Below are 24,427 nucleotides of genomic sequence, written 5' to 3'. Positions count from 1 at the left end.
TTTTTTTTGAGACAGAGTTTTGCTCGTGTTACCCAGGCCAGAGTGCAGTGGTGCAATCTTGGGTCACTGCAACCTCCGCCTCCCGGGTTCAGGTGATTCTCCTGCCTCAGTCTCCCGAGTAGCTGGGATTACAGGCATGCACCACTACGCCCGGCTAATTTTGTATCTTTAGTAGAGATGGGGTTTCTCCACATTAGTCAGACTGATCTCGAACTCCTGACCTCGGGTGATCCGCCTGCCTCGGCCTCCCAAAGTGTTGGGATTACAGGCGTGAGCTACCATGCCTGGCCATATATATATTTTTTAAACAGTAAAAGAATCAATACTTATTTCTCTATTGATTGCTTGACAGTCTCACTCTATTGCCCAGTGGAGTGGAGTACAGTACAGTGACTCAATCACTTGAGCCCAGGAGTTGGATGCTGCAGTGAGTCTCAGCTGGGACTACAGGTATGTATCACCATATCCGGTTAAGTTTTTTCATTTTTGTAGGGATGAAGTCTCACTTTGTTGCCCAGGCCAATCTCAAACTCTTAGCTTCAAGTGATCTTCCTGTATTGGCCTCTAAAAGAGCAGATAGTCAATTTTAGATAAACATCTTCTTTCAAAGGCTACAACTAAACTTCCTGTGACCTGCCTTACATGTGTCTTCTCCTAGGTACAGAAATTCTACAATGTTAACTAAATCTAGGTTTTGGATGTCATAATCCCTTAAAAATGGTACTAGCTATACAGAGAACAAAAAGACTACTGGAATGTAAACTCTTCTCATTTGGATCTGAGCTCTAAAATCATCTTCTTAGAGAAGCCATCCCTATGAAAAGAAGCCCCTCCCTCTTATCATGCCTTTGTTTCTTTCACCATACTTACCATACTTCATAAATATCTTGCATGTTTACCAATTTTGCTACACTAGAACATATATAAACAATTTTTGGTAAAGTTAATTTTATTTTTCCTTGAGAACTGTTAATCATCAAATTCACAAAATCTTATTTGAGGCCAGGTGTGGTGGCAAAACCCTGTTTCTACAAAAAAATACAGAAAATCAGTCAGGCACGGTAGCATGTGCCTATGGTCCCAGTTACTTGGGAGGCTGAGGTGGGAGGACTGCTGGAGCCCAGGAGGCTGAGGCTGCAGTAAACCGGAGATTGCGCCACTGCATTCCAGCCTGGGTGACAGCAAGATCCTGTCTCAAAAAACCAAACAAACAACAAAACCCTAATTTGAAAATGAAAATACTTACTTGCATCAATCATTGATTTATATTCTAAGAGCTGTTGTTTTGTCTGCGCTCTCAGCCTGAAAACAGATAAAGAGAACATAAAGTCACATATTTATTAAGGTTTTACTCATTACCGTATGACGAACCAACTCATTCTTTTTCGGAAGCTGATATCACAAAATAAATACAAATAATTAAACTCATAATTACAAGCTTCTAATTTGGCCCCATTTTATTTAAAATAGGTATAAAGAACTTCAAGGCCTCAGAGGAAGACACAAAATGGAATACACTGGGAAAACAGCATCTGTGAGAAAAAGTTAAAAAATTGGCATTTAAGATTATTTTTAATAGGCCAGACTGAACTAAGGATGCGATACAAAGAACAGACCAAAATTATTAAACCCCAAACCACTGTAATTATTTACAAATACAGATGTTATCAGGAGATACAGAAAATAACAAAGATACTAATCCTTGGATTCACGTAGTTTTAAGTTGTTCTATAAATCCAAAATCATACATAAGTAGAAAACAATGAGTAAATGGCAATTTAAGATGACAGCAAGGGTAAGGAAGAAAAAGCAATAAAAAAGAAATAGGTATGTTTTCATTATTCAAAACATTTAAAAAAGAAAAAAAGGTAATTAAAAAAAATTTTTTTTTGAGTCAAGAGTCTCGCTCTGTTGCCCAGGCTGGAGTGCAATGGCACAATCTTCGGCTCACTGCAACCTCTGCCTCCCGGGTTCAACCGATTCTCTTGCCTCAGCCTCCTGAGTAGCTGGGATTACAGGAGCCTGCCACCACCGCCCAGCTAATTTTTGTAGTTTTAGTAGAGACAGGGTTTCACCATATTGGCCAGGCTGGTCTCGAACTCCTTACCTCGTGATTTGCCCACCTCAGCCTCCCAAATAAATTATATTTACAAAATAGTTCACACTTGCATGACAGTTTCATAATTCCGAAACTTTTGACTTTATTTTCTTATTTATTTATATTTCCTGAGACAGAGTCTTGCTCTGTCACTCAGGCTGGAGTGCAGTGGCACGATCTCGGCTCAATGCAACCTCTGCCTCCTGGGTTCAAGTGATTCTCCAGCCTCAGCCTCCCAAGTAGATGGGATTACAGGCACCTGCCACCACGCCCAGCTAATTTTTGTATTTTTAGTAGAGACGGGGTTTCACTATGTTGGCCATGGTTGGCCAGGCTGGTTTGAACTCCTGACTTCAGGTGATCCATCCGCCTGGGCCTCCCAAAGTGTTGAGATTACAGGCGTGAGCCACCGCGCCTGACCCATAATGATTTTTGTAAAATTACCTTTTTTTACGATATAGAACAGAGGACCGCACATTTTTTTCTGTAAAGGACCTGATGGCAAATTTTTTAGGGTTTGTGAGTCACATGGTCTCTGTTTTAGCTACTCAATTCCACCCTTGTGCAGGAAAGTTGTATTGCAATAAAACTATTTATGGAAACTTAAATTTTAATTTCTGATAGAGTTCATGTATTATGAAATATTTTATGATCTTTTCCTTGCAACCAAACATAAAAACTATTCTTAGCTTGAGTGGTCACACAAAAATAGGCAGTTAGGCAGATTTGGCCCAGGACCTTCTCTTGCTCACTGGTTTGGAAGAGGGATGTCCCTTCTCATCGAATCTTCCCCAGCAACCGCTTAGTGGAAAAGTATAAACATCATCCGCTTAGTAGAATATATAACATATAAAGCTTCTGGGTTACGAAGGGGTCGTAGTTCTAAAAGATAAGGTAGGGACACCTTCCTTCCAATTTAGCTCTGGCATTCAACTTGCCTGTAAACCAGAGTTGGGGGGGCGGGGAAACAGGAGAAGAAATTACAGCTTCTAAGGACTTTCCAAGGGCCCGGGACACTGTGCTCAACACTTTCCTAGACTGTCTCATTTAACCCTTATAACCTCTCTACCAGAAGGTCATTTTTCTCTCCTTTTCGCTGATGAAGAAAGAGCTTCAAGAGTTTAAGTGAATGAGGCTGTCACGGAGACATGACGTGACCGAGAGTGAATTCGAGCCCTAGCCCTTCTGAGCAAAGGGCGGAGTTCCGGGCCACAACGCCCACTTGGTGCCGGCTGAGGCGGCCAAAGGGAACAACCTGAGGAGCAGGGTCATGCGGTCCTCGCTACGCGCCGCGTGGGCGCCGGCGACCTGCGGCGGCCCGCCTGCCCCGCCTTCCTCTCCGGAGTCCGCGGGCTCGTCGGCGGGTTGCATCTGGGGCTGTTCCTCCATTGCTGGTTGAGGGGAAAGGCTACCACTCAGCAGGAAAAGGCCGTTCAGAAGACGTCGCTTTTCCCGCCACTAAATTGACGCCGGGAAAAGGCCCGAGGGCCCCGCCTCTTCCGCCCAGGGCCCCACCCTTTCCGCCTGGGTTTTCGGTTGCCGCGGCTACTTGTCGCTCCTCTTTCATCCGGGCTCTGCTGGTGAAAATAACTGCAGACCACTGGTAAAAAGTTGGAATAGCTTTCGTTAAGCGTCGGATGTGTAGAGTGCTGAGCTAGGGGCTGGACTGGAGACGTTGGGACACCTCCCGGGAACAGCAGCCTCGGGGGGAAAATCTCCTGACCTAAGTGGTCATTCGGCCTTGGTGCTGGGACACGTGAGTGCGGCCACAGCTGTGTGTCCATCCATCTTGGCACTTCTTTTCCGTCCGCTGCCTTTGAAGATGGGTGTGCCCGGCAGGCTGTGAAAGATAAACATTAGAGGGTTGTTTAGAAGACTTTTTTGACCTGAACCCATGAGGTGCATACCTTTCGTTTGGCGGGGAAACCAGTGGCTTCTGAAGTTCAGGGATATCCACGGGCCACAAGTGCGAGGCATTGCAGACATTTCGAACCCAGACTTCCAGCCTGGAGACATCCACACGCTTTAAATTTCTTGCACTGATACTTCATTCTATCATTATGGCTGGCACCACTCGTAACTGAAAGTTGGGTGCCCTCAAGTTTTGAGTGTCTGCAGGGTACTTTTGAGCTTTCTTAGCTGTGTAGTGAGTGGGGGAAATGTAGAAAATGAAGGACAAATGACTGATTTGTAGTTTTTCATTAGAGTCGGCCGTGTAAGGGATACAGCCCTTCCCGCACAAGCACAGCAGCTTGAACCTCTTTGAACAAGAGAGTCGAGAGTTCTTTTACAGCTAATTACTCCCTAGTTAATGTTGATCATACTGTCCTGTTTTCTGCCTCTCCATTATCAATGTAATGCGACTCCTTATAAAAGTTAAATTCGCCGGGCGTGGTGGCTCACCCCTGCAATCCCAGCACTTTGGGGGCTGAGGCAGGTGGATCACCTGAAGTCAGGAGTTCGAGACCAGCCAGGCTAACATGGTGAAACCCCATCTCTACTAAAAATGCAAAAAAGACTGTCTCAAAATTTTTTTTATAAAAATAATAATGCAGTGGTTATCCAACGTGATAATTTGGAGGAGACCTTGTTAAAACACATTTCTGGGTGTCCCTAGGATTCTGATTTGCATTTGTAGCAAGTTCCCAGGTAAAGTTGCTGTTGCTTATTGATGAGGACACTTTGAGAACCACCACCATAAAGGGCCATAAAACGCAATTGAAAAAAAAAAACCCACAGTAAAAAAACGGTGGGTGTAAGGCCTGGCACGGTGGCTCATGCCTATAATCTTAGCACTTTGGGAAGGCAAGGCAGGCAGATCACTTGAGTCCAGGAGTCTGAGACCAGCATGGCCAACATCGTGAAACCCCATCTGTAGTAAAAATACAAAAATTAATCGAGCACAGGGGCACACGCTTGTAATCCCAGATACTCCGGAGGTTGAGACAGGAAAATCGCTTGAACCAGGGAGGCTGAGGTTGCAGTGAGCCAAGATAGCACCATTGCACTCCAACCTGAGTGATAAGAGTGAAACCCTGTCTGGTGGGGTGGGGGAGGGTGGGTGTGGGTAGGGAGCTATCCATTAGAAAGTCAATAGTAAAGGTAGAAGAGATGATAGAAAACTACCATATTACCAGGGAGATAAATGTCAGGAAAGTATAATTAATGAGTGCTAAAACTAGAGACCAGCACTTTATAGGAATGTTACAGCTAGTGGTTACCACCTTAACCAGATGGTCAAAATTGGTATCAAAAATGGTGTAACAATCTGACGTCTGACCCTAATATAATGCATGGGTTGTACAGATCACCTTTATTGCCATCTGTAACCTGAACTTTGCTGAAAACGTGAGACAAGAAATCCAGAATGAGGAACATTCTACAAGACAATTCATGTCTATGTCCTGAAACATAGAAAGCAGGGCGGTTGTTGTTCTATATGGAAAAACAAACCATGATTGAATCTTGGATCGGAAAAGGAAAGAAAAAAAAAAAGCCCTAATACATTTTTGGAGCAATTGAGGAAATTTGAATGTGTTCCGCATATTAGATATTAAATTACCAGTTTTCTTAGTGTGATAGGATTGTAGTAGGGTTTTGTTTTGTTTTGTTTTAGAGTCACTGTCTCACTCAGGTTGAGCCACAGGCCACCATGCCTGGCTAATTATTTTTCATAGAGACGGTGTCTTGCTCTGTTGCCCAGGCTGGTCTTAAACTCCTGGCCTCCCAAAACACTGGGATTATACTGCCGGGTGCAGTGGCTCACGCCAGTAATCCCAGCACGTTGGGAGGTTGAGGCCAGAGGATCTGTCGAGCCCAGGAATTTGAGACCCGCCTGGCCAAGATTTAAAACAAAAACAATCATGGGATTACAGATGTGAGCCACTGTGTTAGCAGAAAGATGCCTTTTTAACATGCTACATCTTCAGTAACATTAAAAATCACCAGGCACACTTGGTTTCTCAACCAAGGAAAGCACACACCTTTCCTTCGTTTCTTTACTTTCCTTCTTTTCCTTACTGTTCTAAAGCTTTTTAAGAAACTTTCACTCGTGCTCTGAAACTTGCCTGGGTCTCTCCAGCCTTATGCCCCTCAGTCAAATCCTTTCTTCTGAGGAGGCAAGAATTGAAAATTCTAAAAACAAAACAACGTCAAGCTGACAAAAAAAAAAAAAAAAATCTCTAAAGATATTGACTGGCCAGGTGCGGTGGCTCACGCCTTTAATCCCAGCACTTTGCGAGGCCGCGGTGGGCAGATCACGAAGTCAGGAGTTTGAGACCAGCCTGACCGACATGGTGAAACCCCATCTCTGCTAAAATTACAAAAATTAGCCAGGCGTGGTGGCACACGCCTGTAACCCCAGCTACTCAGGAGGCTGAGGCGGGAGAATCGCTTGAATCTGGGAGCCAGAGGTTGCAGTGAGCCAACATCAGGCCACTGCACTCCAGCCTGAGCAACAGAGACTCCGTCTCAAAAGAAAAGAAAAGATACTGACTGGCCAGGTGCGGTAGCTCATGCCTGTAATGCCTGTAATCCCAACACTTTGGGAGGCCGAGGTTGGCGGATCACTTGAGGTCAGTGGTTCGAGACCAGCCTGGCCAACATGGTGAAACCCCATCTCTACTAAAAATACAAAAATCAGCTAGGTGTGGTGGTGAATGCCAGTAATCCCAGCTACTCCGGAGGCTGAGGCAGGAGAATCGCTTGAAACAGGGAGGCAGAGTTTGCAATGAGCCGAGATTGTGCTAGTGCTCTACAGCCTGGGCAACAGAGGGAGACTGTTTAAAAAAAAAAAACAAAGTACACACGGTAGTGTAGGGACAGAGCAGGGTTACAGAATTTTCTGGGGTTTAAATACCCTCTAGAGGTTTCCTATTGGCCACTTGGTATACACCCCATGCAAATAGTGTCCCACAATTAGTCTGATTGGTTGGAGAAAGCAGCCAATCAGAGGTACTTTAAATTTTCCATCTGCCACACAGAAAAAGGGGTGGGGATTTTCAAAGGGAGTACCCTCAGGTCCGTTTGTTACTTAAGTGTGGAAAGTTGGGGTTTTCCTTTTGATTTAGTTCTAGGACGTCAGAGTGCATCTGCTTTAGGTTCCCTGCCTCCAGACCCTGTCCTATTGCCTCACTTTCATGACTAAAATATAGAAAACATTTAAACTAGAAAATAAAAGGAGATGGTGGGGGAAAAAAGCTAAAACCACGAAATAAAAATGGTAGAAATGGTAACACCAAAAACTAGTTCTTTCAAAAGGCCAATGAAATAACCCCATGGGCAAGTCTCATTAGAAAACAAAAGTACTCAACATCAGTACTGAGAAAGAAGATGTAACTACACATTCAGAAGAGATTAATTTTGTCATGGTCCTCTACAGCCGTAACTTTAAAAATCTAGAACGGATTTTTTTTCCTTTTTATTTTTCTTTTTTTTTTTGTACGAGGCACGTTCTTGCTGTGTCATCCAGCTTGCAGTGCAGTAGCACGAGCATAACTCATTACAGCCTCAAACTCCTGGGTTCTAGTGATCCTCCTGCCTCAGCATTCTAAGTAGCTAGGTCTACAGGCACATACCACCATGACTGCTGGGCTAATTTTAAAATTTTATAATTTTTTTTCCTAATAGATATAGGGTCTCACTATGTTACCCAGGTCAGTCTTGAACTCCTGGCCTCAAGCAATCCTCCTGCCTCAGCATCCCAAAGTGCTAGGATTACAGGCATGAGCCACCAAACATGGACATCATTTTCTATTAATGTAGGGGAGGAACATCTCTAAAAGAGCGATTGTATCATACAGAGAAAATCTTTAGAAGAGACCAAAATGCATGGAATATCTACCATTTTATTTTTTGAGACAGGGTCTCACTCCCACACCCAGGCTGGAGTGCAGTCGTGCGATCTTGGCTCACTATAGTTTTAACTTCCCTGGCTCAGGTGATTCTCCCACCTCAGCCTCCTGGGTAGCTGGGACCACAGGCGCACTCCAGTACGCCTGGCTAATTTTTGTGTAGATGGGATTTCGCCATGTTGCCCAGGTTGGTCTTGAGCTTCTGGGCTCAAGCAACGCACCCGCCTCAGTCTTGCAAAGTGCTGGGATTACAGGTGTGAGCTACTGTGCCTGGCCTATTATATTTAATAGCTCCAGGACAAACAACTTCACTGTTTAATTTAGCTAGTTTCCAATGAATGAATGGGGACTTCAAATGATTGTAAGTCTTTAAAAAGATGAAACTGGCTGGATGTGGTGGCTCACGCTTGTAGTCTCAGCACTTTGGGAGGCCTGATCACCTGAGGTCTGGAGTTCGAGACCAGCCTGACCAACATGAAGAAACCCCGTCTCTACTAAAAATACAAAATTAGCAGGGCATGGTGGTGCATGCCTGTAATCCCAGCTACTCGGGAGGCTGAGGCAGGAGAATCGCTTGAACCGGGGAGGCAGGGGTTGCAGTGAGCCGAGATCGTGCCATTGCATTCCAGCCTGGGCAACAAGAGTGAAACTCCGTCTCAAAAAAATAAAAATAAAATAAAAAAAGATTAAATCGGCCAGTCGCGGTGGCTCACGCCTGTAATCCCAGCACTTTGGGAGGCCAAGGCGGGCAGATCTTGAGGTCAGGAGATAGAGACCATCCTGGCCAACATGGTGAAACCCCATCTCTGCTAAAATAACAATTAAAAAAGCCGGGCGTGGTGGCGTGCGCCTGTAGTCCCAGCTACTTGGGAGGCTGAGGCAGGAGAATCACTTGAACCCGGTAGACAGAGGTTGCAGTGAGCCAAGATGGCGCCACTGCACTCCAGCCTGGTGACAGAGCAAGACTCCATCTCAAAAAAAAAAAAAAAAAAGAAACCCTCTCTAATCTACCTTAAGACTAGTAAAATAAGACACCAGACAACAGTAGCAACAAAAATCAAGCAAAGTTTCCATGAGCTGCAAACATTTCTTTTTTTCTTTTCTTCTTTTTTTTTTAGGCGGAGCCTTGCTCTGTTGCTCAGGCTGGAGTGCAGTAGCGCAATCTCGGCTCACTGCAAACTCCGCCTCCCGAGTTGACTCCATTCTCTCGCCTCAGCCTCCCTAGTAGCTGGGACTACAGGCGCCCACCACCACGCCTGGCTAATTTTTTTTTTTGTATTTTTAGTAGAGACGGGGTTTCACCGTGTTAGCCAGGATGGTCTCCATCTCCTGACCTCGTGATCCGCCCGCCTCGGCCTCCCAAAGTGCTGGGATTACAGGCATGAGCCACCACACCGGCCCGAGCTGCAAAAATTTCTAAGTGAAATATTAGCAGATTAAATGTATATACCATAAGTAAGAATTCATTCCACCATAGTAGATCTCTAATGTGGAATACTATATGAAAAGAGAAAAACCAAAATGATACCATATGCTGAAAATGTTAATGGAATTCCACAACCTTGCCTGTTAAAAACTCCACAGTTTAAACACAGCATGGAATCAAAATTTAAAAAATAAACTTGACATAGTATTTCTATCATTTGATATTTTTTGCTATTTAATTGGCCTTTATAGTTTCTATTACTATGTGACATCAATTCAGGGACAGGAAACCATCTATTATCACTGATTATTTTGGAGATTCTAATGTTATAAAATAGAAAGGTGAAACTTTTGGATTTAAGGACTAGTAAATTCTCCAATAAAAATAAGAAGGAAAACTGATGTCAACTGGATAAGAAATTAAATAAAAATAGAAGTGGGGGTCAGGCGTGGTGGCTCACGTCTATAATCCCGGTGCTTTAAGAGGCTGAAGTGGGAGAGTGACTTGAGGCCAGGAGTTTGAGACCAGCTTGGACAATAGTGAGACCCCACCTCTATACAAAAAAAGGAAAAACAAAAAATTAGCCAAATGTGGTTAGCCCACCTGTAGTCATAGCTACCTAGAAAGCTGAGGTGGTAGGATAGCTGGAGGTCCGGGCTGCAGTGCACTATGATTGCGCCATTGTACTCCACCCTGGGTGAGAGTGAGACCTTGTCTCTATTTAAAGCAAAACAGGAGTGGGATACGCTACTAGGGAGATGAAGAAAAAAATTTAAACAGAAGTGAGAAATATATCCTGTTCACAATAACGACAAAAGTCATAAATCCAACCATAAATTTAAGAAAGTTGCAGAAGTATACAATTAAATTCCAACGTTATTGAAGGGCATGCAACAAGGAGTGATGAAGTTTCTAGATGTTAAGACAATATGTCAGTCTATCCCAAGCTAGTACATAATGTATAGTCAAAATCTCAAAGGAGGGCCAGGTGTGGTGGGTCACGCCTGTAATCCCAGCACTTTGGGAGGCCGAGGTGGGTGGATCACGAGGTCAGGAGATCGAGACCATCCTGGCTAACATGGTGAAACCCCGTCTCTACTAAAATGCAAAAAAAAATTAGCCGGGCGTGGTGGCAGGGCCTGTAGTCCCAGCTACTCGGGAGGCTGAGGCAGGAGAATGGCATGAACCCGGGAGGCAGAGTTTGCAGTGAGCCGAGATCGCACCACTGCACTCCAGCCTGGGCAACAGAACGAGACTCTCTCAAAAAAGAAAAAAAAGTTCGAGCCCAGACTGCCAACGTGGTGAAACCCTGTCTCTACTAAAAATACAAAATATTAGCCAGGCATGGTGGCCCATGCCTGTAGTCCCAGCTACTTGGGAGGCAGAGGCAGGAGAATCGCTTGAACTGGGGAGGCGGAGGTTGCAGTGAGCCAAGATAGCGCCACTGCACTCCAGCCTGAGCAACAGAAGGAGACTCCGTCTCAAAAAACAAACAACAACAACAACAAAAAACTCAAAGGAACTTTTTGGTAACTGTACACAATTTTAAAGTTTTTATAGAAAAGTGTTTGGTAGTACCCCCATATATTTGGTAAGCCTTATCTTAACTGATAAACTGGTAAAACTGTATTACCACAGGAAAAAACAAGATCAGGGAAGAATAGATGGGCATTGAAGATATTTCAAGTTGGACAAGGAGGGTTTCAGTCATGGCACTGGCATAAACGGGTATCCATCTGGAAGAATTCTACTTCACACCACATATAAAAATTGCCTACTTAGGGCTGGGTGCGGTGGCTCAGGCCTGTAATCCCAGCACTTTGGGAGGCAGAGGTGGGCGAATCACCAGGTCAGGAGATCGAGACCATCTTGGCTAACATGGTGAAACCCCATCTCTATTAAAATTACAAAAAATTAGCTGACCATGGTGGCACGTGCCTGTAATCCCAGCTACTTGGGAGGCTGAGGCAGGAGAATCGCTTGAACCTGGGAGGCAGAGGTTGCAGTGAGCCGAGATCATGCCGCTGTACTCCAGCCTGGGTGGCAGTGTGAGCCTGTCTCAAAAAAAAAAAAGTTTGTAAATATTTTTTGCCAGTTGGAATCATAGAAATAAAAGGCTGATTACCTTCAGTTTTAATAATGCAGAGAAAACTGGCACTTCTGACTCCGTCTCAAAAAAAAAAGGTTAAAATGGCAAATTATTTTTTGCCAGTTGGAGTCAGAAATAAGACTGATTACCTTCGGTTTTAATAATGCAAAGAAAACTGGCACTTTTGTACATCATCTGGTTCTATCGAAATGTAAAATGCATGTTTGCTTTAGGGAACCTAGAATACACAAAGAAAAGCATGGTATAAAACAGTATATTGGCCAGGCGTGGTGGCTCACACCTGTAATCCCAGCACTTTGGCAGGCTGAGGCAGGCAGATCACCTGAGATCGGGAGTTCAAGACCAGCCTGACCAACATGGTGAACCCCCGTCTATACTAAAAATACAAAATAAGCTGGGCATGGTGGTGCATGCCTGTAATCTCAGCTACTCAGGAGGCTGAGGGAATCGCTTGAACCCAGGAGGCAAAGGTTGCAGTGAGACGAGATCACGCCATTGCACTCCAGGCCTGGCGACAGAGTGAGACTCTATCACAAAAACAAAAAAAAATTACTCATGTGTTGCTTAATGATTGGGATATGGTTTGAGAAATGTGTCATTAGGTGATTTTATTGTTCAAACATCAGAGTATACTCACACAAATCTAGATGGAATACCCTACTGCACTCCTAGGCTATATAGTGTAGCTTATAGCTCCTAGGCTACAAACCTATACACCATGTTATTGAATACTGCAGGCAATTATAACACATCAGTATTTGTGTATCTAGGCACAAGGTACAGTAAAAGTATGGCATCATAATCTTAAGGGACCACCAATGTGTATGTAGTCTGTCTTTGACCAAAATGTTCATGGGGCACATGACTATCTATACCATGTAATATAATGCACAAATACAGGTAGGCTTATGTATGTTGACAATAATTGTTACGTATATAGAATAAACCACATTTTAAAAAAACCCATAAAAATTAATATGCACATCTATATTTATACAAGGCATGGAAGAATAAATCTGTTGATGTCAGGTGGGTGGGATTTAGAAAGAGCCTAAGAAAGGGGTAAATTAACTTTTAAAAAAGATACCTTTTGTATTTGAGTATTGTTTTATTACACAAAACACAAAACCAAAATCAAAACTGGGCTTAGAATATAAAGTTCTCAAAGTGAAAGTCTGAAGATACTAACTAAAGTTGATAACTTAAATAGTGGTAAAAGTAAATAACTTAGAATTATGGCAGCAATCACCAGAAGAAACAGAATTCTAACAGAGTGACTAGGGATTTGGTGGTAGACTTTTACTTTAAAATAGAACTACGTAGCAGATTCTCCATGATGACTTGGCTTACATGCAGTATGTCCTATGGAAGTAAAATTTTCAAATACCTCCATCACCTTCAGTAATTCATATTAATAAAGTAAAAGCCAGGTACATGAAACAAGAACCAAGTATATAAACATATACATCAATTGAATCCCCAGGTAAACCAAAAGCAGTTTTTAAAAATATTCCCCACCATACCTTTTAAGACAACTTTTCTGCTACCCTACAGTAGCAAGTAACCACATTCAAATTAGTTAAGCTATAAAAAAGTAAAAGGGGCCATAAGCTTTATTAAAAGGAAATGCAACAGTAATATGTACAGATGGCACATGGTGCCAATTTTATTTGTAAATATAGTACTCCAACTCAAGTTTACAAGTTACACTTTTGCCACAGCCTTGGCTAAATCTTGAACTAGTGCAGAATTCAGCTGCGGTAGAGTGCTGATCTTAGCATGCTTTGACGTGGCATACTTGTTCTTGACAGTCTGGAAGACAAAAGGATGGCAATTAAAGAGGGGGAAAAAAAATCACAAGATCCAGTGATACAGGTATTCATTTAAAACATTAACTCATTAAAACTAAACCAGGCATTTGCAGGCATTAAGTTTGAATTATTAGACTTTTCGACATCTTAAAAGGCCACTATATTGACTCACCATGTGCTTTGTAAGTCCTTGATTTACCATGACTATATTCTTAGCCAGGTGCTGCATAACCAGAAGAAGAGATTCTTCAGTATATGACAGGTAATGCTGTAGAGTTGGTGTCTAAGACAACAAAAGTTAATGTTAAAAATGCTCAATTGATAATGATTTTCATAAGGTTTCTAGATGTTTGATGTTATTCAGGAGTGGGGAAGGGATGGGTACTGTATCACTAATTAATATAAGTGAAATGTAAGACAAAGCTAAAGACTCCTCCTTTCCTAGGTGTTCTCATGCTTCTATAGGAACCTCTGCTCAAACACAATTGCACTATTGTAATTGCTGACCTGCCCACCCTAAAACTAGACTCCATTTCCTTGAGGCCAACTTTGTCATAGTTCTATTATTTCCTTTTTTTTTTTTTTTTTGAGATGGAGTCTCACTCCAGGCTGGAGTGCATGGTGTGACCTTGGTTCACTGCTACCTCCGCCTCCCGGTTTCAAGCGATTCTCCTGCCTCAGCCTCCTGGGTAGCTGGGATTACAGGTTTGCACCACCATGCCTGGCTAATTTTTGTATTTTTAGTAGAGATAGGGTTTCACCACATTGGTCAGACTGCTCTCGAACTTCTGAGCTCGTGATCTGCCCGCCTTGGCCTCCCAAACTGCTGGGATTACAGGTGATAGCCACCACACCCGGCTGCATAGTTCTATTCTTAACACCTAGGGTAGTGCCTGCCACATAGGAGAGGCATTTGCTGAATCAATGAATATGAATGTACTATTAGTATGTCATTTGACCTTCAAGTTTCTCCTCTAAGGAGTAAAAGATGCTCTACCTTTCTCAAAGGGAATACAGTTGAAATTAGGCAAAGAAATGGAAACACTCGACTGGTTGCAATGGCTCACGCCTGTAATTCCAACACTTTGGTAAGTGGAGGTGGGTGGATCGCTTGAGCCCAGGGTTTCAAGACCAGCCTGGGTAATACAGGGAGGCGCCATGTCTACAAAAAATATAAAGGTCAGCCTCCAGAGTAGCTGGGACTACAGACATGTGCCTGTATATATATATATATATTTTTATATATATTTGTAAAGATGAGGATTTGCTATGTTGCCCAGGCTAGTGGGCGACTCTTGTAGTTTATAAGTGTGATGATTGGGTGTTCATGTGAACGTGTGAAATGTGCCAACCTAAAACCTTGTTACAACGTGGGCATGTTACCCGTCTGACATGAAAAAAATTTAAAAACTAGCCAGGAACCTGCAGTCCCAGCTACTCTGGAGGCTGAGGTTGCAGTGGGTCAAGACCGCATCACTGCACTCTAGCCTGAGCGACAGAGCGAGACCTTGTCTCAAAAACAAAATGATGTGGAAACATTCTAAGACATCTTTTTAAACTATTCCTTCAGTAGATCCCATATTTATGAATCACTTGAATTGCCCTTTAATAACAAAAGTTCTGTATTTAGTCAAACACTCTTTACAATTTAAAAGCTTAGGAGTTCTGTGGGACAGAGCTTACCCATTCACCATTATCCAGAATTTTCAGTGCTAAGCAAAAAGCTCCTGCTGCAATTTGAGAAGGAGGAAAGTGCACCATATCATAGTCCAACATGGTTAGTTCCATCAGGTATTTGGCCAAAGTATGTTGCTCAACATCAACCTGAAACAAAACCCGTGTCACTGAGTTTCTTTCAGAAAATTTTCATTTGGCACTAACCTGCATGCCCATATATATCTTTTAACTACAAATGTTTGTCTACAAACTCTCAAATCCCCATGGAAAGCCCTAATATTAACATGCAGCCTGACTAGAAATAAAGAACAACTTTATCTCTTCCCCATGTAGTTAGGTATAATACAGGTCAGTTGAATTCGACTTGCTTGGTCAGCATCGGTGTTCCCTAATGTACCCATACGGAAAGATTTCTCAAGAAACCTGTACCTCTCCAATCTTAGATGCTCTCCGAAGGAAGTGCAAAGGTAGAGGCCGACCCAGACCAAAGTTTAAAGCTCTTAGAATCTTCATTTCCATCTGTCTGATTTGGTGCTTAGTATAAGTATTGTCAGTCACAAAAGCAAAGTCACCAATTTCTGGAGGGTACATTTCTTCATATTTGCTTGCAATGAACATGGCAGTGACACCAACCAGCTGAAGCATCTTCTTGGGCACACAATTATTCTGCAATGGGAATTTCAACACAATGAATAACATGTTTGAAAAGGAGACACAGAGCTATGATGGAGAGGTAGAAAGACATTCTCCCATTGCAAAATCTTAATTAATGATACCATATCCCCCAAGAAAGATTTTAGCTGAAAAAGTCAGTTTCTTTTTTTTTGAGATGGAGTCTCACTCTGTTGCCCAGGCTGGAGTGCAATGGCACGATCTCAGCTCACTGCAACCTCTGCCTCCTGTAGCTGGGACAACAGGCGCCCACCACCACACCCAGCTAAATTTTTGTATTTTTAGTAGAGATGGGGTTTTACTGTATTAGCCAAGATGGTCTCGATCTCCTAACCTCGTGATCCACCCACCCGCTGGGATCACAGGCATGAGCCGCTGCACCCGGCCCAGCCCAAAAACGTTAGCTGCTTATGACTCAGCTAGAATCCTGGAAGGGAAAACTTACTGAAATGCTTACCTGCATGAACCGATCAATAATGGAGACAGTCATGTACATGGTCTCCTGCAACAACCTGAATTTCATTTGAACCTGTACTAGCCAGTCAATTAGAATGGCTCTCATGTTTCCAGTGACTTCCCGACCCAGTAGGTATTTTGGTCTGACTGCTTGCTCTTCCTGCAAAAGAAAATGCCGATTATTCTTAGAAACATGATTCCATGTGACACATTTATGTCCAGAAAGATCAGTTAGTTCCTACAGTAGCACTGGGGCATTTAGAATCTCTATCAGTTCCTTTTTTTTTTTTTTGAAACGGAGTCTCACTCTGTCGCCCAGGCTGGAGTGCAGTGGCGCTCTGCCTCCTGGGTTCATGCCATTCTCCTGCCTCAGCCTCCCGAGTAGCTGGAACTACAGGCGTCCACCACCACGCCCGGCTAATTTTTTTTTGTATTTTAGTAGAGACGGGTTTCACCATGTTAGCCAGGATGGTCTCGATCTCCTGACCTCGTGATCCGCCCGTCTTGGCCTCCCAAAGTGCTGGGATTACAGGTGTGAGCCACCGCGCCCAGCCTTTATATCAGTTCTTAATTCAGTTATTCATATGGTCACCACAAACAACACCATCACCAAGAAAGAAAGCAAACATTAAGGCCGGTGTGGTGGCTCATGCCTGTAATCCCAGCACTTTGGGAGGCTGAGGTGGGCAGATTGCTTGAGGCCAGGAGTTCGAGACCAGCCTGGCCAACATGGCAAAACCTCTCTTTACTAAAAATACAGAAATTAGCTGTGCAAAACCTCTCTTTTCTAAAAATACAAAAATTAGCTGGGCATGGTTGCGCACACCTGTAGTCCCAGCTGCTCGGGAGGCTGAGGCAGGAGAATTGCTTGAACCCAGGAGGTGGAGGTTGCAGGTAGCCGAGACTGCACCACTGCACTCCAGCCTGGGTGACACAGTGCGACTGTCTTCCCCCTCCACCCCCCCAAAAAAGGGCAAACATTAGATAGGACAGTGTGACAGCTTTTTTATATTGTCAGGTCTTACGATATTCAATTCACCACAACTCTTGCTAGTTCACTCCCTTCCAAATAAAGATACTATACTATCATCTCAGATCTTTTCACTTGAGCCTCTAAACTTAGAACCTGAGCTTTACGTAGAGAAAATATGAGTTAACTCCCAGGGCAGCTGGAACCCATGTACTACAACACTCCTGCCTGCTCCAGGGTTAAACCCCAACAGCAACATAGCTAAGAACTGTGGGGGACAAGAGTGACTTTATTTTAAATGCGAATCCAACGTGACTTCTGCCTATTCACTTTAAGTTTGGCCTCTCCTCCAAAACAGCCCTTCATACTATTGTATACATTATAGGCTGTGATGTCTGCAGCATTCTCTCAGCCACCCACACATTCATTCTAGAGCACTTATACTTTCCCCAAGAAAATGTATACATACTCAAGCCGTGGGTATGAGGGGTTACAGTGCGGAGATCTACATCTTACAGCCATCAAAGACCAGACTTATGTCTGTAAATTCCCCCTTATCAGTCACCCAATACCAGCAAACTCCATTTATCTGCCTCATTCCTTGGTTTCTCAGCTCCTCTGACATTTGGGGGGTTGCTTTGCATATATGGCCGCCTTGCACAGAACAAGAACGAAGCATCAAGAAACAGCACATTTACAGGCTGGGCGCGGTGGCTCATACCTGTAATCCCAACACTTTGGGAGGCCAAGGCGGGCAGATCATGAGGTTAGGAGATCGAGACTATCCTGGCTAACACGGTTATAACCCTGTATCTACTAAAAATACAAAAAATTAGCCAGGCATGGTGGCACGTGCCTGTAGTCCTAGCTACTCAGGAGGCTGAGGCAGGAGAATGGCGTGAACCCGAGGCGGAGCTTGCAGTGAGCCACTGCACACCCCCTGGATGACACAGCGAGACTCTCTCTCAAAAAAACAAAAGTATCCTCCAAAGTTAGAACACAACTTTAAAAGCACTAAAAGATGGGAGAAGAAACTCAAAGCAGAAGGCTACTCCTGGCATAGAAGTCTTGCAGAAGAATCCTATAGAAAAAGGAGAGGCCCCAAGGGAACAGGCAAGAGATGAACATGTCAGGGATGACATAAGACGATGCATTAAAAACAACTGGGAGCTGGGTGCGACTGCTCACGCCTGTAATCCCAGCACTTTGGGAGGCCAGGTGGGTGGATCATCTAAGGAGTTTGAGACCAGCCTGGCCAATATGGTGACCTCATTTCTACTAAAAGTACAAAAATTAGCTGGGTGTTGCGGCAGACACCTGTAATTCCAGCTGCCCAGGAGGCTGAGGCATGAGAATCACTTGACCCGAGAGGTGGAGGTTGCAGTGAGCCGAGATTGCACCACTGCACTCCAGCCTGGGCAACAGAGCAAGACCCTGTCTCAAAAAAACCAAAACCAAGTAATACAAAAAATTAGCCAGGCATGGTGGTGTGTGCCTGCAATCCCAACTACTCGGAAGACTGAGGCAAGAGAATTGCTTGCTTGAACCCAGGAGGCAGAGATTGCAGTGAGCTGAGACGGCACCACTGCCCACTAGCCTGGGCGACAATGTGAGACTCCCTCTAAAAACACACACATACACACACCAAACAACTAGGTAAATGTGATAACGGTATAGTTGACGCTACTATGTTTATGCTGCCATATAGAATGCTTGTGTTTGTAGGAAAAGAGCAAATGCCATTAAGACAAAGTTTCAAAAGTGGGATCAAATTGAAGTGAACCAAACAGTAGCTTTTGAGTGTACTCCTTTTGGGCACAAATAATTTCACCAACAACTGGATGCACATCAGCCACACCAGCACAAAATGCCTTGTGTTAGGGGTGGCTGTAGTCTTTGAGTATATTCTACATCCTCATCCACTTCCTGACCCGTTATCACCTAAAATGCAGAGTTTGGGACTTAACCATTCCAAACGCGGTGGAGATTGCATATATACATATCAAATTCAATCTGTGGACTTTCTTTCAGAAAGACCGATAGTAGTATCCACCCTAACTTTGAACTTTCCTGCACAAAGTGGCAAACAGACTCCATTGATTTAGTGACTTTTTATTTTAGGTATTCCATGAAGGAGAATTTGAAAGTGCGATCTCTTAAGAAATGCTGCCCAAGTCCTGCTTGAATTATTATGAACTATTGATAGAAAAGACTTTCATAAAGTTAGATGCAGTTTAGAAAAAAAACTAATGATAATACTGACCTCAAGTTGTCTCAGATAAGCATAAATATCTTTCACATATTCACTACAAAGGTTTGGATCGGCTCCATCTTCTGCATCTACATCATTTACTGCAAGAATTACATCAGAGAAAGCCTGACACAGGTCTTCTTCTGCAGGGGCACATCCAGATGTTTCCATTGGGCTTGGAGAGGGAGTATCAACCTTAAAACAAAGAGATCTCTTGAAACAAGAGCAAATAGGAGTAAGCACTATAGTTTGGGCATGAAGGTCAGGTTATTGGTACCAACTCAAGACAGTATTCTCCTGAATCAACATACAATTCATTTCCTTAAAGGAAAAGTATCTTTTCAGACTTATTCCATTTCTTTTTAGGAAGTGATTAACATCCAAAGTGATCATTTGGGTTGGGCGTGGTGGCTCACACCTTTAATCTCAGCACTTTGAGAGGCTGAGGTTGAGGCCAGGAGATCAAGACAAGCCTTGGCAATATAGCAAGACCCTGTCTTTGTTAAAAAAGAAAGTGATCATTTAATTACTCAATTAAAAAGAATGAGGTCGGGCATGGTGGCTCAAGCCTGTAATTACAGTACTTTGGGTGGCTGAGGTGGGAGGATCCTTTGAGACCATGAGTTCCAGACCAGCCTGGGCAATATAGCAATAACTAATCTCTACAAAAAATTAGCTGGGTATGAAGGCAACTGCCTATAGTCCTATACTCAGGAGGCCAAGGTAGGAGGATCACTTGAGCCCAGCAGTTTGAGGATACAGTGAGCTATGATTGCACCATTCTACTCCAGCCTGGGCAAAAAAAAAAAAAAAGTGAAATGCTAACTCAGAGTGAGTCAGTTTAAAGCTGGAAGCAAATAAATTCACATTCTAGACTTTCCTGCAAAGGAAACTGAGAATCTTTATCAGCAACATGTGAAGTTAATCCAAATAAAGGACAATTCAGTCTTTAGTCTTTATTTCAAAATATAAACTGCTTCTCACTACTCAAAATAACAAACTCTATCCTGACTACTAAGGATTAACTTCATTACCATTAACCATTTCCTTCAAGCTCCCTTTATCCCATTGTTCAAACATTTATTGAGCCCCTTCTTCAAGTCAAACTCTACAAGGCATTGACTTCATGGCATCCTCAAGGGACTCTTGAATTTAGTAGACAAAGTAAAGAAATAAGGTCGGGCGCGGTGGCTCACACTTGTAATCCCAGCACTTTGGGAGGCCCAGGTTGGTGGATCATGAGGTCAGGAGTTTGAGACCAGCCTGGAAAACCTGGTGAAACTCCCTCTCTACTAAAAATACAAAAAAAAAAAAAAAAAAAATTAGCTGGGGTGGGGGGGGGGGCCGGTAATCCCAACTACTCAGGAGGCTGAGGCAAGAGAATTGCTTGAACTCGGGAGGCGGAGGTTGCAATGAGCCAAGATCACGCCACTGCACTCCAGTGCAGACACAGCAAGACTCCGTCTCAGGAAAAAATAAAATAAATAAATAAAAATAAGACTGAGGTTGGGCATGGTGGCTCATGCCTATAATCCCAGCACTTTGGGAGGCTGAGGCAGGTGGATCACGAGATCAGGAGTTCGAGACCAGCTTGGCCAACATAGTGAAACCCCGTCTCTACTAAAAATAGAAAAATTAGCCAGGCATGGTGGCACCTGCCTGTAGTCCCAGCTACTTGGGAGGCTGAGGCAGGAGAATCGCTTGAACTCAAGAGGCAGAGGTTGCAGTGAGCTGAGATGGCATCACTGCACTCCAGCCTGAGCAACAGAGTGAGACTGTCTCAAAACAAACAAAAAGACTGATTCTAGGAACAGGGGTGGAGATGGGGGAAGTTCAGGAAAGCGTCAGGAGTTGATGCTTGAGCTGTTTTCAAGGATGAAAAAGTTATTAGCTAAATGAAAGGGTGAGGAAGGCATTCTTACTAAGTAGGAAAGCAAAGGTAAGAATCAGTATGGACCTTTTGAGAAAGCATCATGTAGTTTGATATGCCCAAAGACCATGCTGGCTACATGTTTCATGTGCTATGCCCAGAAATTCAACACTAAAGCAATAGTTTTCAATGTCTTATCCTTAGATATAAGAAGCTTAACTGGCTGGGCGCGGTGGCTCACGCCTGTAATCCCAGCACTTTGGGAGGCTGAGGTAGGCACATCACGAAGTCAGGAGTTCAAGACCAGCCTGGCCAACATGGTGAAACCTCATCTATACTAAAAATATGAAAATTAGCTGGGCATGGTGTTGTGCGCCTGTAATCCCAGTTACTAGGGAGGCTGAGGCAGGAAAATTGCTTGAACCCGGGAGGCAGAGGTTGCAGTGAGCTGAGATCACACCACTGCACTCCAGCCTGGGCAACAGAGCCAGACTGTCTCAAAAAATTTTTTTTCAGATAATTTTCCCAACTGGTTTTAACTAAAGTTTAAAAAACTGAGCTTCTGGCCGGGCCGGTGGCTCAAGCTGTAATCCTAGCACTTTGGGAGGCCGAGACGGGCGATCACAAGGTGCAGGAGATCGAGACCACCCTGGCTAATACGGTGAAACCCCCGTCTCGTACTAAAGAATACAAAAAACTAGCCGGCGAGGAGGCGGGCGCCTGTAGTCCCGAGCTACTTGGGAGGCGGAGGCAGGAGAATGGCGTGAACCTGGGAGGCGGAGCTTGCAGTGAGCTGAGATCCGGCCACCGCACTCCAGCCTGGGCGACAGAGCCAGACTCCGTCTCAAAAAAAAAAACAAAAAAACTGAGCTTCAGAATGCAGTTCATTGCAGTTTCATCAAAGCAGCCTCCTCTACATGACCTACCTTTCCTTCACAGGGAGGTCTATCATAGGATATATTTACATACTTTTTATTTAATAAAGTTACTGGTTTTGAGGCTGTTAATTCATCTTCTTAACCACTCCCTGAAAAGTTGCATTCTTCCTGTTTTACTCCTTTGCATTTTCCAATGTTACAGGCTTATTATTTAGTAGCCATATTAGGCAGTAAAAAATTTCAAGAGAACATTCTGTTTTACTCTGATAAATTCTGCAGAGGTGGCTTGTACTTGGACAACAAAGCCTTTGGCTCAGGCAGCTACTACTTAATATAATTAATGAAGGAATATAAGACAGTTAACAACTAAAAGCATAGATTCTGAAGCCAGACAGCCTGAGCTTGAATCTCATATGGGCCACTTACCTGTGTGACCCTGACATAACCTCTCTAAAGCCATGATTTAAATAGTAGAGGTGACAATACCTACCTCAGAGTACGTGTAAAGATTATGTGAGTTAATGCATGTAAAATGTTAGGCAGAGCTTGCCTCATGCTAAGCACTCAATAAATGGTATTAATTTGAATGCTCTTGCAGTGAAATAAGGGACAAGAATCAATAGACTCTACAATGGTAAGAATAAGTTTACCAAAATAGGCTCAGGCGAAAGTTTTTCTTCTTTAACAGGCTCAGGTTCTGGCTCAGGTTCTGGCTCTGGCACTGGCTCAGACACTGGCACTGGCACCAGCATAGGTACCTTTTCAAGAGGTTTTGGTAGTTTTTTATCAATAACTTTTCCAGTAGCTGAAGGTTTTGCTTCCTGTAGATGAAACAGAGAGAATGAAATGTTTCTGCATCAAAGGCCACAGTTGGAAGGCCGGCTCTTACAGAAGTTAGGTCAGGAAGACAGTTACCTTCTTCATAGGCATTTTGGTCTGCAGTTGTTCACTGACTTTGTTACCAATGTCCCCAAGAGCTGTTCTTGGCCTCAGTCCGGGCTTGGAGGTTGCAGCAGGGGCCGTAGGAACGCGCTTTGCGCCTGCCATGCTGATCTTCGCCTTATTTTCAGCATTAATTTTCGAGTTCTGAAAGAAGCAAGACCACTTTAAGAGCTGGTCCACGGAGGCTCGAGTAAGTCAAGGGTTAATTAAGGTGGGGCACAAGAGAAGTTCCCAGAAGGAAAGCCGAGTAAAAATGGGTTCCGAGGGAAAACGTGGGCCGTGACAAGTCAGTTTCCGCCGATAACCTCTACGTTTACCAATTGAGGGATTCCCTGATTAGTCCTGGCCAGCTCTAAAATACCGAGAATTTACATTTGAAAGGAAACCGAAAAGGCCTCCAATTGCAGACACCTTCTCTCTGGGAAGGGGGTTACAAAGCTGCTGGCGGGCCCACTCAGGGACCCTCTATCACTTTTTCAAAAGGTTCCCAGTCGACTCTCCACCTCCCCAAACATTTATCCAATATCGGTCCAGTTCTTTCTCACCTTCCTCCCTCCATCCATCGTCCCCCATACTCCCCCACCAGGCCTGGGCCCACCTCAATGCTCTCTTGGTGACTTCCCTCCCACCTTCCTCCCCAAATCGTTCCTGCGGCCCTCTCCCGCTCGGGGGACTCCCGCAGGTGAGGAAGGGCGAGCAGGCAGCAGCGAAGAAGGCCGCGTCAGTTCGCAGTCAGTAGCGGCTCACCCTGGTGACTCGGAGCGCCATGGCTTCCTCTTCACCAGGCAGCAGCTCAGCGGGGAGAAGCAGAACACCGGAGCCCCGACCAGCCGAGGACCTGAACCCAGCAGAGACCAACAGCCGTTCCTCCGCAGCACGCCGGGAAGAGCCTGCCCAGACTCAGGTTTAAACCCCGCACTGCTCCCTCCTTATTGGCCTGTTCGTGGCACTCACTCCCTTCCCATTGGCGGCTGCCAGTCCCGGAGAATGCGTTTCCAGGGCGATTCCGCGAAGGCGTTCGAGAGGGGCGGGGCCAGAGTGAGGCTAGGTCGGAAGGCGAGGCCAGTCTCTCACGTGGTCTGCCTCCGCGCCTGCGCTCTCGGGCGGCTGCCGCGGCCACCTGGAGAGCCGAGCAGCGCGAGCACCGCCCACCTGGAAAGGTGAATCGGGCAAGAGTGTGCGCTGCCAATGCCAGCTCAGGAAAGGCCTGCTGACCTCTGGAAGGTGACAGTGGCGCGGCCACAGTCTCAGAAGTGTCAAAAGTAGTTTTGGATCTAGTCCAAATTATTGTTGTACACTTTCCATTTCTACGGTAGTAGCGATAATATAGTTCATGAAAGGCTTTGATATACATTCTTTCATTTGATCGTTGCAACAACTCTCTGGGGTGGAGGAACTGAAGCTCAGCGGCCTA

General features: G+C 44.3%; 2 protein-coding genes across 2 annotated transcripts in view; both read right to left on the bottom strand.

The window, feature by feature from the left end:
* CENPH (centromere protein H) overlaps positions 1-4,432 on the bottom strand; it is a 20,128-nt gene extending 15,696 nt beyond the window's left edge. The window contains 2 exon segments of the mRNA XM_017890598.1: positions 1,247-1,302; positions 3,354-4,432. Of these exon segments, the coding sequence (XP_017746087.1) occupies positions 1,247-1,302; positions 3,354-3,487 (190 nt within the window). The 5' untranslated portion in view covers positions 3,488-4,432.
* Positions 4,433-12,579: 8,147 nt separating this feature from the next.
* On the bottom strand, positions 12,580-24,034 carry CCNB1 (cyclin B1). The gene is made up of 9 exons (XM_017890597.1): positions 23,761-24,034; positions 22,987-23,157; positions 22,722-22,892; positions 19,336-19,518; positions 16,104-16,262; positions 15,404-15,640; positions 14,981-15,121; positions 13,470-13,580; positions 12,580-13,298 (listed from the first exon to the last, which is right to left on the bottom strand). Exons 1-9 carry the CDS (start codon positions 23,779-23,781, stop codon positions 13,191-13,193), a joined length of 1,302 nt encoding a protein of 433 aa, XP_017746086.1. The 5' UTR covers positions 23,782-24,034; the 3' UTR covers positions 12,580-13,190.
* Positions 24,035-24,427: the final 393 nt, after the last annotated feature.

This window comes from Rhinopithecus bieti, unplaced genomic scaffold (assembly GCF_001698545.2).
Source record: "Rhinopithecus bieti isolate Rb0 unplaced genomic scaffold, ASM169854v2 scaffold_18354, whole genome shotgun sequence".
Classification (NCBI taxonomy): Eukaryota; Metazoa; Chordata; class Mammalia; order Primates; family Cercopithecidae; genus Rhinopithecus; species Rhinopithecus bieti.
This window is presented reverse-complemented; position numbering and strand designations above follow the sequence as displayed.